This window comes from Pterocles gutturalis, unplaced genomic scaffold (assembly GCF_000699245.1).
Source record: "Pterocles gutturalis isolate BGI_N339 unplaced genomic scaffold, ASM69924v1 scaffold7061, whole genome shotgun sequence".
NCBI classification, from domain to species: Eukaryota; Metazoa; Chordata; class Aves; order Pterocliformes; family Pteroclidae; genus Pterocles; species Pterocles gutturalis.
The window spans coordinates 238,862-255,626 of NW_010097780.1; the positions used below are offsets into that span (position 1 = coordinate 238,862).

General features: G+C 41.0%; 1 protein-coding gene across 1 annotated transcript in view; it reads right to left on the bottom strand.

Annotated features, from left to right (window-relative positions):
• KLF12 (Kruppel-like factor 12) overlaps window positions 1–16,765 on the bottom strand; it is a gene marked incomplete at its 5' end in the record, with an annotated part of 87,638 nt that overhangs the window by 46,839 nt on the left and 24,034 nt on the right. The window contains one exon of the mRNA XM_010086480.1: window positions 11,543–11,602. Within this exon, the coding sequence (XP_010084782.1) occupies window positions 11,543–11,602 (60 nt within the window). The remainder of the gene's footprint in view (window positions 1–11,542; window positions 11,603–16,765) is intronic.

A 16,765-nucleotide genomic window follows, 5' to 3' on the forward strand; every position in this document is an offset into this window, starting at 1 on the left:
GGTGGTGATGCATTCAAGTAAAATGCACCATCCTAAAAAAGCACAGGTACACTGGAAAGGCAGACATTGTTTCTGAGTGTATTAATAAATAGAACAGACCACTTCCCTTCTTGTATTGGAGGTTTACCTTACAGTTGAGTTATCAGCATTCAGTAGTCACCCTTCCTTTGTATCTGCACAACAAAACAATACAGGAACATCTTGACACAGTACACCTGGCAAATTATGACTATTATCATTATTACTTCTATGGCACCCAAAAGAGCACTAGGTACTTCACAAAGTAGTTAAAAAGACAAACTATGTGCCACAGAGACCTAATACTCAGGGAAACAGTAGAACTACCCAGGGTGGAAAAACAGGAGGAGGTGGTGTAACAAGAGGAAGTATAAGGGTTACAGGAATAACATTAAACAGTTACTAATCTGGGGGACATGAGGTTCAGTTCATGTTGCCTATTCTTCTTATTCCACACTGAGTTCAGAGGAATCCCCATGACTGGACATTCTGACAGCACGCTTTCCAAATCTGTTGTTTTTTCCAAAAGTGCCATTTGGTCACATGCTAATCCATATCTTTTTTCATTCAGGTTTTGCAGACTAAAAGCAGATGTATTTTAAAGTTTTGCCAGTTCCAAAGTAAATATGTCTATTAAGGATTTATGGTTCAACAAACAGCAGCCACGGATTTTGAAGCTTTCACTGATTTCACAGTGATGGCATGATAAAGTCTGTGACTTTGAGCTAAGATGCACCAGGCCAAATGCACAAGAGCAGCTCGCTTCCCTACATGCCGCATAATGCACCAACAAACCACACAGTGGGACTTTGCACACTTGCAAGTACAAGTTAGAACGTGCAACCGACTGGTTTCTCTTGCTCACTCTTCACTTGATTTTTAGGGTTCAATGTTCAGGGAACCGCACAGCTCGCTTGGTACAGCTGATCTGCTCCCACTGAAGTGCTATGATGCTGCGTGAGCCTGCCACTCCCATGCACCTCCGTGTCCCAAAAGCACTTCCCTCTCCTCTGACGGAGGGATTACAGCATCCTTCACCTGCTGAGTGCATTGGGGACAGCCCAGGGGGATGCAGAATAGAGAAAGGAGCATTAAAAAAAAAGACCAGGAAAAAATACAGCACTCGTTACCAAATCCATCTACCAGTACAAAAACCAACTGCCACACAGTTCCCTTCTCTTTGGGCAACTGCATACCATCCAGAACAAAGCACACTGTTGGCGCCTCCAGACTATTAATAATAGTAAGGTATGTGCTGCAGCAGGAGGGAGGGCCGTGAGGGGTAGTGTTCCACAGGGCTGGCATAAGGAATGGATCTGCTCCAGGCTGCCTGCCCAATGCACTGGAAAACTTGACTTTCTGGTGGCTGCCAAAGGATGTTTTTCTCCCACCTGTAATACTCTTCAGAGGGCTTTTGCTTGGACCAGGCTGCTCTGAGCCAAATGCAGGCAGGAAGTATTCCTGCTTGCTCTCCAGCCTCCCCAGCTGGTACTCCTGCCTCCTGGCGAAGCAGGTCACTGGGCTCTGGAAGGGGACAGAGGCAGTAAGCCAGCACTGAGAAAGCAAGAGGCACAAGGGGAAAAAAAAAAACCAAAACAACGAGATGCTAGTGTCCATCAGTGCACCATTTAGCATGGGGAGACACATCCAAGAGAAGTAAAGTGTGTATTCATGAACAACCTGCTGCAGTTCAGGTCTTGGATCGCTCGGATTCCACGCACATGACGTACCCTTGAGACGCAACGTGTCCCTGCTAGGTCGCTTCTTTCCCCTTCAGATGGCTGACAAACTGCAGAACAATGCACAGAGGAAAAAAATCCTAGATTGCTGGGTTGGTTAAAAGGATTGCAGATGGCTAGATGCTAGAGGCATTACTAAATATGTTGACGTTTCATAACCAAGTTTACTCTCATTAGTGTTTGTGTTTCTGGTTTGCGTATAGCAGGAACAGTCAGGCAAGGCTAAAGTTTGCTGTTGTGCGGATCTGCTGCGATACCTCATTCTCACCAGTGGAGCTGATCGAGGCTTCCCAGTTTATTTCTCCTGGCAGCCTGACTTTGCTGCGGAGATGTGCTGTGGTGCATTGAGGGAGAGCCCAGATCCCCACAGAAGTGCACACAAAAAATTTACACCTCGTCTATGTACAGCCTTCAGTTTTCAAACCACCAGCACTGACTCCACAGGTAGGAGAAATTATTTGGCTTCCATGTGTACCCAGCAGAAAGAATTTGAGATATCATCTGATTTGCAGAGGATTAAGGCTACTGAGTGCCTATGTTAAAACATCAGCCTCACAAATACAAACATGCAGTTAGGGTTTCCAGGGACACACTATCTCACATTATGATATATGCCAAGTGGTTAACCTAAGCTTTGGAGATATGTTTTGAAACTGGTTTTGTTAAACCCCTGTCATCTCCTAAATATAACTTTGTTTTCATTTAAAAAAAAAATCCTTTAGGAGTTTCCTCTGGAAAAAAAAAATTCTTTGAGGTTGTCCTGAGGATTCCTGGAAGTTTTCAATGTGTTCTAAATATTACCCCTGCAAAGCCTCGCACAGTCACGCCTCTGTGGTGGAGATGCCCAGAGACTGCAGAGCCTGCATGGCTCCTGCCCCAGCTGCCGCCAGCTCTACAGCCCGAGATGGCCCTTCCTGACCAGAGCGAACTCTCTGTCCAAATAATTTCCGTGTGACTTTGGAAGCTACATCTTGCAGAGAAAATCTTAACTGAGTTATCACCTCATTCCAAACTAGTTCCTCTACAAATAAGAATGCCTGTGAGCATAGCACCAAAATTTACTGAAATGCTTATTTTCCTGCAGTGTTTGAGAGAGCATGTATTGCCTTCCAGCAGCTAACACAGTTTCGCCCCTGTTCCTACAAAGGCCCAGCCACGGTTTCTCTCTAAGACAGAGCGCACCTCTGTGCTTGCACAGCCGATACTCCTCCAGGACTCTTTATTAACATTTTCCCTATGACGGTTGCCATGGCCGAGCTGTTCTGCACAGATTTTCTGCTCGGTATGGAGGGTTGGGGAGGGGGGGCATTAATTATACAGAAAGATGGAGCGGGGCCAGGCAGCCCCTCTGGTGCACTGTCTCCTACATGCACAGCCTCCTTCCCGCTGTTTTGCAGCTACAAGGATCACCTGTTGGTCTTGGCCCTCGCCCAAGCTTGGGGCCTAGCGGAAATGACAGAATCAGCTAGAAATGAGAGCCAGCTCCTATTCCAGCCACCCAAATGAGGGAAATATAAAAACAGATGATGGCAACGTGACCTTGCTGCTGCACGCGGGAGCCAAGGAGGGGGTGGGCTAGAAGGGAATGGAGAAAGAAGGGGTGTATGTTGAAAAAAAACCCACAAAAAACAACAAAAAAACCCCAAACCACTAGAAAGAGGTGCTTTTTTTTTTCTGCTGATCTTCTCTTTTCGTATTCAGCACAGCAAAAACATTAGGAGAGTTTTTTTCTCCACACGAACACCTGCCGATGCGGAGAACTAACTACCTTGTTCCTGCTCCTGCTGGGGATGTCGGATGTTTCCATCTCCCACATGAGAGATGTCAAAGGGATATTCAGATACACAGCAGAAACAATCTGCCTTTTTCAGACAGGCTCCTCTCTGTACTGCGCGGCAACACATGAACTGTTCCAAGATCTGTGTCAGGAATTCCCTCCTCCCATAACAACAGCAACAGCTCAGCAAAACCTTTTACTTGGTATTTGGGTGAGCTGTAGTGTTGTGCAGCAGAAGGATTACGCACCACTTGCCTCTCATTTCGTTCTTCTGAGTAGAAAAGCAGCTAAGTAACCCAACAGAAAAGGTACCATCACTAATAGTATTTAAAACAGAGGAATGCTGCCTTTTAAGTGATAAAAATAAAAGCTAATTAAACATTGCATTTCCAAATATAACTAGTTTCATACAAGCTCTTGGAATCCACATTTACTTGAAGCAGTAATCATCCTAACATCCAAAATTTCTCATCAAATTTCTCTGGACCCTTAAATTCAGCAACACCATAAATGCATACTCTCTCAAATAGCTTAATAGGCTTTAAATGAGCTTTTAAGAGGTTTGGTTTTTTTAACCAATATTTTTTAGAAACAGTAACAATAAAAGTGGGGAAAACCTAATTCTTAAAAATAAGTTTTCTCCCTCTCCAAGAGCAATGGAATGGGTCCCTAGAGCTTACCTCTTCCTGAGAAAACACTTCATGAATAATCAATGCACAGTCCAATTCCTCAACAAGCACTGAGCCTTCAAACACACCCAATATTCAGTATACTCTGTGACTTTGGCCTTTAAACTGTAACACTTTTTGCCTTGCCCTCCCTGGTTTCCCAAGCTTCCTTTATTTCTTTCTAGCAACTAGGTAGGTAAGCAGAAGCAAAATTTGAGCAGTGGGAGCAAGCTGGGGCTAATTTGCACCTTATGAATTATTCAGGACCTCCTGATTCCTGCACCTGCAATGAGGCAGGAAGCTTGTGAGGAACAGTCATTACTCTTCTCTCGGGTTTGCACAAGCTCGGTTACTGCTCAGACACTTTGTTTTGTAACTAAGGGCTTCAGGTCTTAGTACTAAGTAGTGGAACTTGGGAGAAAAAAATAACCTCATATTGTCAACCCCCTCCTCTACTGCCCCAAACCCAGGACAATCATTCAACCCTTTCTGAGACAAATGAATTGTAGTTTGTATCAGACTGCTGAATTCATCTCATATGCTAATCCGGATCAGAGCATCAGCAGAGAAAAAAGGGATGTGTGAATGAGCCGGTCTCATCAGATATTTACTCAGCTGTATTAAACTGCACGTTCAAACTTCTCCCTAGCTCAGTAGGGAGTATTTCATGTGCATCAAGTATTTCACATGCTAACTTGATCATTAAGGCATTCTTCTCCACAGATACAGCACAAATAAATTCTCTCTCTGGCATTCTGGCTAACATCAGGGGTACTAACAGTTTAATACTATTGGAAGAGCCTACATTGTGCTTTCAACAGGATGGATTTAATGAGCAAATAGGTCTTTTCCATCTTCATCTGCTATTATCTTGGTAAACAGAACGTGACACCTAACTGCAAATCCACATATGACCCATGAATCTAGACAGCCATTAGGAACATTTGCAGAGAGCAGATACAAACCAATTAGCACTATAAACATTTTAAGATAATGATTTTTTTAAAAGTTAATATGCTAAGGAGAAAAGATCTAAAAGTACTATGCAAATTCAAAGCAGCAAACACCATTTTTACTGTATCTTATGTCCACAGTTGTACCGAATATCTTTGGGTCTTGTCCTTTATTAACATGCCGCTACCAACAAGTTCTCCAGTTGAAAGATCATCTCATTAATCCCAAGCAGCTAAGCATCATGCTTTGATTGATTCAGTAAAACAGATCTGCAGCAACTGATAATGAAACCTCTTTAATCCCCTCTTCCAAAATAAAGAGTCAAACACAAGCGTTAAGCGTTCAGAAAGGTACAGTCAATCCTTATCAAATCTTTGCTCTTCTTTCTGTGCCTAGGAAGTTAATTCATTTTCCTTTTGATGCAGAATGCATGATTGGTCCTACGCTGCTCTTATCTCCCTCCTATCCAATAATAGGTACTCTGGCTCTTTTTTAAGGTATTTTAATCAGGCATGTAAACACGTTTTATTCTTTGATGCTCTTTCATCAGCATCATTAATCCCCAGCATGAAATCAATAGACTTAAAACATTTAATCACGTCAAAATGCAACATACAGATCCACAAATGACTTTAGCTCATCCTACACATCAAATAGCTTGCATTTGGAAACTATGCCTTCTTTTTGCCATGGGAATCAGCAAACCCTAGGCTAATCTTTCACTGAAGTAAACAGATTCTCTCTTCAAGCATCTGCCATTAGGCAAAAAAAGATGTTGATAAACAAAACACAGGATTTTCTGTTTGCTCCGTCATCTTTTTTCATCCTTTGCAGAGACACTGGCCTTATGAGAAATACTTACACTTGTTTTACTGCAACCTCTTGACAGTGTACATGTTTAAAAAAGTTTAAAACCAATTACAGTAACTGGGTTACAGAATGCACTGGAGGTGCAAGGGAGGGGAAAAAATCTTTGCAGTTGTTTATTTTCCTTTTTTAACAGCACACATTGTTTCTCTGCTTGAAAAGAATGCATAGGGGACAACAAACATAGCTGTTCTTAAAAAAAAAAAAAAAAGAAAATAATTTGCTCTACCTTATATATGATTTCCAAAGCTACTGGGATACAGAAAGTAACAAGAATCTCTTTAATTGGGCAGAACCTGTGGCTGAGATGTAAAAATTAGGGACAGCCAGATCCATCCTTTGATAGGCAAAAGGGCAGAAACACGTAAACAGGGAAAAGGGAATACTCTAGATAATGGAATAACAGCTTTAATTCTTAAAAAGCACTGAAAGCTTGCTCATCTGAAAGGAGAAAATACTGTTTGGAAAGTGAAATATGTGGAGAAGTGTGGAAACTGGCATGCTGGAACCCTAACCTGGGAAGCAGGCAGACAAAAGCCTTCCCAAGGTCCATGGCTGCATTCCCACCCACTGTCCCATGAACAGTGCTACCCAGCACATCCCTAAGCTCATGAAGTCCTTCACTGTTAAGCTGGAGCTTCTTCGGGCACCTACCACAGGCATATGTTCACATATGCCCTTCCTGGCAGGTGCCCATTTTCCACCTACAGGCAGGGCAATGTCCTGAACTTTGCCTAGGTCTTGTGAAGAAGCTCACAAAAGGCAGGCAGAGCTTTGATGGTGGTGGCACTGGCTGCTTGTTGTATTGTAGCCTTATGGTGAAGTAATTTGCCCAGGGAAGGAGGGAGTTTGGTTGTAGGTCCTCAGACAGAACGGTTGATTCAGTGTCTCTACCATCCCAGGAATAACCCAGCTATGAGGACTTCAGGTTTCCTGCATGAATGTCCATAGAAGCAAGGCTACTCTCCCACCAGGAATGCAAGAACCATGAGGCTGAAAGGCTGGGTAGAAAAGGGGATCCTGGCTCCGTACTAGAAATCTGGACACTCGGCTCCAAGAGGGGAATAGTGAAAGCTCTGCTTCAGCATCCACAGCTGTTTCTGGCTTAATGTTGCTGCAGGGAATGGAGCCCCAGTATTGTCCATGCTCAGGTAGGACTCGGGCTCTTCTTACCCACTCTCCTTCCCATTCTGTGACTTCTGTGCTCCTGTCTATAAAATGGTGCATACTTGGCAAGAAGGAAGATCGGAGACTCCATTGCTGCCCAAGTATCTTACGTGATTGGGCCTGTGCCACGGATGCTAATGACTAAAACACCTCTGTGATGCTTGTACTGAGAACCTAAAACTCAGGTCTCCTGCTTTGTTGACAAGCTCATTAACAAAGCTTTCCCGCAAAAGGTGGGTACACTGCTGTTGTTGCTGCCAGCTCGTTTTTCAGAAGAATCATCCCTTCTCCGTTATCATCCAGAAAGGGCTAGGTGGACTACCTTTGAGTAAAGCAGATGCTTTTAGTCCCTACTGGTTTCCATATAGTCCATAACGACCTATCTAATGTAACTAGGCTGTATTCCTATGGAAGCACTTATGTTCCCTTGGCAGTCAGTGGAGTATACACCTAAACTAGATGGGTAGGTAGGGTCTCCTTTTTGCTTGCTCCTGAGACATGCAACTCCCTCTAGTGATTACAATGGGGAATTCAGGTGCTTTTCCTCAGAGGTCAGATCACCCTGCAAAGCTTAACCTTAACATACAGGTGGAAGTTCGTGTCCAAGAGAGGCACAAGTGCTATTTGCTCAAGTTTTAGAGAAGTTTTTTGAGTGTGTAATAGAAATACCACTGTCCGCAGTGTAGCACAACATACTTTCACTACAGCTGAGCAAGGGAATGAAAATTTCATAGCAGGTACGACTAATCTGTACTGTACTGTAAGTATCCAGAGTGTTAGTAACCTCCTGATTTTGCACTTTTTCCCACTTGAAAGTGTTTATGCACTGAGCTGCACGGAGGAAAAGGCATAGATTAGGGAGTAACTTCAAATGCTTTGGCTATCCTATATGCACTAATTTTTCACTACCTCATTTATGAGGAAAAAAACAAACCCAAAACCTGAGGTAAAACTAAAGTATGCAATGAGGACATTCCAAATAAGGCAAAGAGAAGATCAAGCATTTTCTTCTGGCAGCGGTCTTAATTATTAACAGTAATGTCCTATTTATTATCATCATCATTATTCTTTATCCTTTTTCTTTAAAAATGATCCAGATTGTCTTTACAAATGTGTATTTTTCTTCTGTTCAGCAGAGGCTAATTCACTAATGGCTGAAAGCAATCAAAGTTTCGATAAAAGAAATCAATTTTTTTAAAGCCTGTGGCTCTATAGTTACAATTTGGTTCCAGAGATGAACTGCAAGTACAGACTTGGGCCTTACATTCCTACGGACTGAAATGGGAAACCTAACAAGTGCAACAGTCTACTCTGCAATGCTTATTTTCTTTTTGAACTGGTGACGAATGAGAACTACTGGTTCAAGTTAGTCTTACAAATGGCAGGAATAAAACAGAACAGTGTAAATGTTTGTCTTTGAATAGTGGAGAGTCAAAGTAAACTACGGTGAAAATGGTGTCCGTCAGGGTAATTCAGATCAGGAAAATCATCCAGCTCCATAGCAGCTTGACCCTAACATAGCCCCAGAGGTAGTACTACAGCTGCCAGCCAGACAGCTAGCCAAGAAGCCAGCCATGAACCCACACGCCAATGTTTGAAAGCTGTATTCCAGAATTTGGTATCTGGGTCCTCCAGCTGCCAAACATCTCCCATCTGGCTGAGCCTGTGGAATGAGGTGTTAAAAAGAAGAGCGGGGTAAATTATACAAGAGCAAAAGCAGTACTGTTTGCAAGACATCAAGGATGAAGAGGCACACTGAACCCACCAACATCTGCAACTCACACATAGTATCACTTTGTCACTAGTGAAATGGTGGATTAGGGCACTTCTGGATCAGGGGAGGCAGTATGGACAAAATGCTCAGAATATTACAGGAAAAGCACAGTTAGACATGTATGAACTGGAGCAACAGTCCCAGCCTGCGGCCATCCATGGAGGTCAGCAGATGTAGAATATTTGTGTGGGATAGGTTTTGAGTAAAACTTACAGCCTCTAGTAGATTTCATGAGCCCAATAAAAAAGGCGAAAGGAGCCTACAAAAAACTATTTCTTCAAGACTTTGTGATCCATTTTCTTCTGCCAAGAACACAAACAAAATCAAACATCTAAGAATGTTTCTGTACTTTAGTAACTAAAATACCATATTGTTGAGTGCAATTTCATGGAAGAACAACTCTCTTGAAATTTAGTAGAAAGATAACTTTAGTAATACAAATTTTAAAAAAACCAACCCAAAACCAGGGTTGCATGAAATTTCATTCAAATGAAATATATACACTCACATAGCTGTATTTAATTGCAGCAGAGTTCACTTCTGACAAGCAGTTACTGTTCCTGAACTGCAACAGCGCCATGCTTCAAGAAGTTAAGACCAGCTGCGATGAATACCCCTAGCAGTGTGAACAGTTTTACGTGCACCATAAGAATTCATACTTTCAAGTGACTTAAAAATTCATCTCATTGGTCTCATTTCCACCTTTCACTCTACAAACAGATCCACATTGCTTAAACCAAGTTTGACAGATGTGACTTTCTTGAACAATTTGGTGTTTTATTTTAAAAAGACATGAAAGACCCTACATTGCTCTTCCAAGTTTCTGTTTTTATTAGCAGCTATTTGCCTCACCAAAACATTACATCGCAGTCTCATCTCATTCCAGTCCAAGCCAACAGACTTTCAGTGGTTTAGAACTGGTACACAACATGACTTCTGCCATCTTCATATACATCTAACCATGCATGTTTCAGGGGGCCTCAGTGGTAGGATCTCATTTTTTATGGTATGTATAAACTCTACATGTTAAATAATGAGCAATTTTTTGAGAAAAATATTGACAGAATTAAAAAAAAGAGCAAAAACATGACAACATAGGCCTCCTTCTTGAAAATGTTTCCTATAGAATAGAGGTTAATATAATTAGTGATTATACAGAACATTATTGCTTACTTTGGCTAAAGGAGCCTGCATTCAAAATTGCATCCAAAATGTAAATTTATTTTTGAAACACAACATTTTGGGAGACTAGTAGGCTCTTCATAACAATTTTTGAAGTTGCACTGATAATTTCAATCAGATCAAATAAAATTCTAAGGATTTTTTAAAAATAAATATATCATCTCAATTTTGTACCCAAGGAAACCTTAAAAACTTTGCATTGGCTTTAACAGAGAAGATGCTGCTGCTACTACTTTGAAAATGTTTGAGTAATAGATCCTGCAAATTTTCAATATAAACAAACAGGTTGTAATGCAATTAACTGCAAACTGGAGATAGGAGTAGATTTGAGGAATAATTTCTGTATTTGACTACTCATTAGCAATTTGAAAGTGTAATTGCTCTTAAACATGCTGTCTTCTTAATTCTATTATGAAGCTTAGCTCTACTTACAAATGTGAAGAATTAGATGTATTCTGCAACTTATTTGCTTCTACTGAATGTATGAAATTGTTTTTCCTTCTGTACTCCACAGATACGAGGGTCCATGGATTACTAAGTGTAGATAAAGCAGTGAGTTGATGGGTTTACACTTGTCACACAATGAACATGACTCCAAAGGAATCTTTTTAGAGGCCCACAAAACAAACAAAAGAACCAGAGGGGACAAACAAGCAAGCAAGCACTCTGAGAGCGGACATTTAATTGCACACAATTTTAAAACCCAACAAAACAACAGCAACAAATCCAACAAAAACATGAACCCTATCAGCGCTGGTACATCCCTTCTGTCATACATGACATTATTTCTACTTGGACAAGTGAGGTGAACCTGAGGCACCTTATGGCATCAAAACACTCGCTGGAACCTCCCAGTCCCCCTCCCACTGAACTTAAACTGTGCACTCTAAAGCAGGGCATCTACTGGGTGCATTCTGCAGTAAGGTTTTAAAATTTTGGCCTCCTTGAAAAAAAAATCAAGATGTTTGCGAATACCTCTTCCTACATTTTACATCTTTGCTTGTCAATTATTTCATGGTAACTGGCAATGACCCATTATAACATGTTACGTTGATTCACGTTAACTTTGGGTAAAATTAGATATTACTCAATTTCAGCAGACTATTTTGGACATTTTTAACTGCATTATCAAACATCAGACAATATTTTTTTTTCCTATTCTTGTATGTTAGCCATTGGGATTTGGAAAAAAATCTGCAGCTTTCCCATGACGCACACCACCACCCTCCCAACTGCAAAATATAAAAAGCAATAGCAAAAATCAACTTTGGACTTTGCCCAGCCCCGCATATCCCCCAGCCATGACATAAAGAGGGAAAGAAAGCCAAAAAGCACTGCTACTAGACGTTGTCAATAAAACAGAACATCGTATAATACACAATAAAATGCTTCATACCTGGAGTTGAAAAAACGAAAAGGGTTAACAGCTGACCTGGCACAGCCCCACATGCTCTCTCTGGAAATTGAACACAGACAATTAGGAATTTTAAGTTACCCCAAACAACTGCAGGGGACTTAGACAAGTTTGAGGAACACTTACCGCAAAGTAAGCATACAGCCTCAGCATGGAAGTGAATTTAGGATCTTGCCATTTGCTTAAAACTCCTTAAACTGATTTGCTCTGTAGAGGTCCCAACTAATGCTAAGCAAGTCATTAGGAGCTCTGCCATTAATTCGCACGGGAGCAGTCAAAGCTTAACGGCCCAGGTGTCACTTAGTGGTAATTCTGGATCATTGTAGGTCATATTTTCTTACTAAATATAATCAGTGACCAAACCAAAAACATTAATGAGAATCTAGAGTGGGCAGACATTGCACGAAGAGGAAGTAAAGGCTGGAGTGAATGTCCACTTCCAGAATTCTGCAGTTTAAATAACATTATTCCCAACACATCACTGAAAAACCTAGCCTTTAACACTTTTTACTTAAAACTGAGACTCCAGGGAAAATAGATCATCTTCTAGAATATTAGTTAGGATACTGAACAACATAAATATATGATGTCGTAGCTGCATAAACTCCTGTGTTGGGATTTGAACTATGTGGAATGCTCCTTTTCACTGACAAATTCTAAGCATGTGCTCAAACAAGAAGCATCATACAGCTGGCTTTTGGAAACAGTTCCACCATGTTAGGAAAAAAATAAAAGAAAAACCTGTAGAAAGCCAAGTCCATGAATAATCTCCTTCCGTCCTTCTCTCTGTGGTTTAGACCTCAAATGTACCATGAAATCAGTATGAGGCCAACGCCCAAGAAACTAGCAAAAATATTAGAATAATAACATGAATCAAAAAAGTTTTAGCACACTAGCAGTTGAATGTATTTGCACTGGAAACATTTTGGATCCTTTATAATGCTCAATTAAAATGGTCAGGTCGGCACAGTAATTGTTGAAAGTGAAATTTTAAAACAACTTCTCTTGATTTATATAATTGCACTTTCCATTGGTCCTTGGAAACCTACAAATAAACTATTTTCTCCCCAAGATTTTGCACAGCATTTTTCAAACCTCTCACATTTCCTTGCTTCAAGTGTACAGTAAATATTGGTCTTCTTTACTGTTTGCTTGATTTTGCTATTTGCTAAATGATAAATTTCTGACAATGACAGAAATCTGCTATCAAGATGACAAAATGAGGTAAAGAATTTTCATAGCAGTCTAAGTTACTAGCTCTATCACAGCTCGACACTTTTTTTTCAACCCTCTTTCTCCACTCTCCCTGTAGAGCCTCTTCCTTCTTCAGAAACATATCTCAGGTATCTGTCCCATGGTATCAGATTTTATTTCACTAGGTACAGACTTCACAGTTGTGTCAGTACCTAACCAAAAGGCACTGGGACAAAATCTCCCCTGCTCCATTAGCCCTCAACTGAAATCAACATGCACTGGAAAAATGGCAACTGGAAACCCAATGTTGACTGTTCTCTCCCATGTCAATTAATTTATAATAAATTAATTTATCATATTCTCTGCAGCTTATTGGAAAAATATTTATTCCTAAAGTTGACACAAATAAGTAAACATTAACATTATCCAGAAGTCACTACTCTAAATTTTGTACTTTTTTTTTCATAAAGATATCTTTTTAACAACTAAGCAATAAGGCAGGCAAAATACCGTTGTTGAGGATGGTAAGTATTTGCATCCTGAGTTTTTGTCAGCGGGAAATTCATCAGACAACTAAAACTAGGGTTAGAACCTACAGTATCCAGGCACTGCAGCAAAAGACACCCAGACATCCTCCAAGTGACCTCACAGACACCTAAAACTTACTATGTTCCTCTCTGTTTGGCCTGAAAGCCAAATGGCTGTGGTCTCCCACCCAACCTCTGCTTGGATCCAGAAACCATGGGGAGAAATGCCCAACCCTTGCCTCTGGGGCTTGAACCTTATCTGTGCTATGAATATGGATAAACACACCCAAAAACAAGGATTGAGCATAAAAGGGATCTGTAATAGTCACTTCCCAATCTAAAATACAGGTGTAGGAGGAAAAAGAAGAGGAAAAGGATGTTGTAGGACCACTCCTGGATATCTTTTGCATCCTAGCCTTGCATTCCAGAATTGGCAAATGGAAGTATCTGGCTTCCTGAGTCAGTGTTCTAACCAGTAGGTTTTTATGCCAGATGTAGCTGGCTGCACCACTTCTGTTGATGGGCATACCTTTTTAACCAGACTGAAGGCTGGTAGCAAGAGGACAGCACACCCTGAGTTTTAAAACATGTAGAAATAGGTAAGCTCAAAACAAAGTAGTTGATCTCTTATTTTCCTCAGTGTAAAACTGGGAACATAAGCTGATGAGTTTTGTTTTCTTGTGGGTTGGGTTTTTTTGGTTTTGTTGTTGTTTTTGTTTTTTTTTTTTTTCCAACATGTATTTTTACGAATATCTACAGGTCAGAAACCCAAGGTCCAAAGACAGCAGAGATCACTCATAGCCATGTACCTATCAGGTAACTGGAGCTCAGCTCTAGGAGGCTGGTTGAACTGCCTGTTCAACTTCAGAACATTTAACCCTGCGTTGACTATACCGTGGGAGTGTGCATGCCTTGTGTAGGTGCTCTGAAATGCTGCTGGAGCTAATCACCTACTTTATAACCATAGAATGCGTCCACCAGATCCCACCCCCTCCTCCCCCCAAGCAGACAACCTGCATCTTGTCTCAAGTGCCCACGTTGTTGTGGTTTGTCATGGTTCTGGGCACCTGCAGTATTTCACACATGTTGCGAGTGTATGCGGACAGTGGTTACATCTGTGCCGTGCAGTATATTGGCAAGGATGTACCTGTTACAGAACTGCATGTATGTGGCAGTTCCTCTCAAGCAAGAGGAAAAACACATTTTATTTTGACTATGCCTTAGTAGTGGCTAAGAATCTCAGAAATGATGTGGTGACACAGACAGCAAGTAGTTTGGAAGTGGAAATACTAAGTGCAAAGGGAAACAACCTGTTCAGCTGAGTAAATAATTTTCAGCAAAGAATTTATTATGTAACATTATCCTATTACTCTGCTTTTGAAGCTTTTATGACATAGATTCCAGTCATTATTCCAGTTCTTCCTGTGAACTTATTTATAAATGGTTTGACTCTTTGGCTCTGATAAGCAACTGATCACAGAGATAACAACGGCCATCAGTTCTGAAGAGACACACCAGGGTGACATCTATGTGAAGCTATCTGTGTATCTGACAGCATTGTGTGCCCCTGATTTATCACACAGTATCCCAGCCCTATGCTAAACATCGTATTTTTAAGTCACATAAATGAAGGAGATATTTTGACAAGATTGAGACCCCTGATGACTTTTAAGGAGGACATAAATGCAAATGCAAGTATTTCTTTTCGTGCCTGCTGGTAGCTTCTGGTCATTTTCAGGTTATTTCATCTTTCAGGCTCTGTTTGTAATGCTGAGGATTTCCGCCAGTGGCAGATACTGTAGACAGGCCTTAGGGAGTGCTTTTTAGGGCAGCCTCTGACCTCAGTACCTGCCAGCCTGCTCCACACTGCCTGAGCTTAGCAACACATGCTCACACGAGTGGTTTGGCCATTGCTGCCCCCTCTGATCCACCCTGGTCTCTTCCTTATTTTCTGCCTGCTTCAGTTTTTGTATTTCCTTGCAGTGCTGTATCCTGTGGCAACTCAGTATATTCCAGAAGGGTAAATAAATAAAAACATGACCCCAAACTTCATTCTTGACACGTCTTTTATTCGTCATGGTTATAGCAATGAAGGTGCTGGGCTTGACCCTGAAACCTGTGACCATCACTGCTTCTGACACACCTCAGGATTAGATGTTATTATTTCAGCCATTGTGTTGCTTTACTCCTTGTTTCAGCTTTCAACTCCTTTCACTTTGGCTACAGTAACTTCGAACGTGTGGTGGCTTTAAGCTCCGATTATCCTTTTCTTGATGTGTCCAAAATAGTAACGCTCATGTCCTCAGTCACATACACATGGAGCACGACAACCCCTTTGCACATGGGCTCAGCACAAAACACTCTTCCCTATCTGTCATCACAGAACTTCCTTTCACTCCTCTTTATCTCCAGCCTAAAAAAAAGAACTTGCTATGAGAAATGAGGTTGCTGTGGAGTCACTACTAGTGAAAGAAGATTGAACTAAAAAAGGGAAAAACCTAGCACAATCTTTTCCCATTGTGTAGGAAAAAGGAAAATGGCAGGAAAAAAAAGGGTTTTTTTTGAGATCCCTGTATTCACATGCTCACTCAATTATGCCTTGCTAAACAGTGCTCCCCTCTTAATAGTGCCCTCCTTGGCATGCAGTTTACATACCTGTGACCTACACAACTTTTGTGTTTTTGCATGCATTGATCCAAACACTCAGGAAACATTTTTCCATGAATCAGTATAAGCACTGATACTAAGATTTGATTGTGCTACATGTTTGTCTGTCACAAAATCACAGGAACTACCTTATGGAAAAGGAAAGATAAAAACTTATCTGATCTAGATAATGAAAAAAGAAGTAATTTTGGCTCAAGTGACAGCAGAGGACAATGCTCTTTCTTTTTCTTATCAGTAAGTCAAGGTAGCAGTTCACTGAGGTAGTTTTATTGGGGCTTTTTTTCTGGCAGTGTTCTGCTACCTAATCTGCACTGATGAGTATTTGCTGCAGCTCTGAATTTCTTAATGCCCAGAGCTCTGCCTCTGCTTTCTGTGCCAATTTAGAAAGAAAAAACAGAAAAATCTGAATAACGAATCACTGGGGAGCAGTAATGCATAATGTTATTTATAATTCATTCTTCAGTGTCATGCTCTTCAAGCAATTACACAATGCCTGCCTCCCTATCAATAAAATGCATTTTGCATATCTAACCACTAATGACTCAAGCTTCACTCCGGAGCAACACGTAGTGGATTAAGCATGGGACTGGAAGACAGATGTTCCTGATCCCGGCTCAACCTTTGCTTTCCTGCATGGCCTTGAGCAAGTCACTAACCTGTGGATAATGATAGTATTTGGACACACAGGGGACCTGTACAATTTAATTAGTTAATGTTTGCAAAGCATTCCAAAGACAAAAAGTGCTATATGAATTACAATCATATTCTGTTGTTTTGGGGCATTTTATTCTGAAGCACATTTGTGTAAACACGTTTA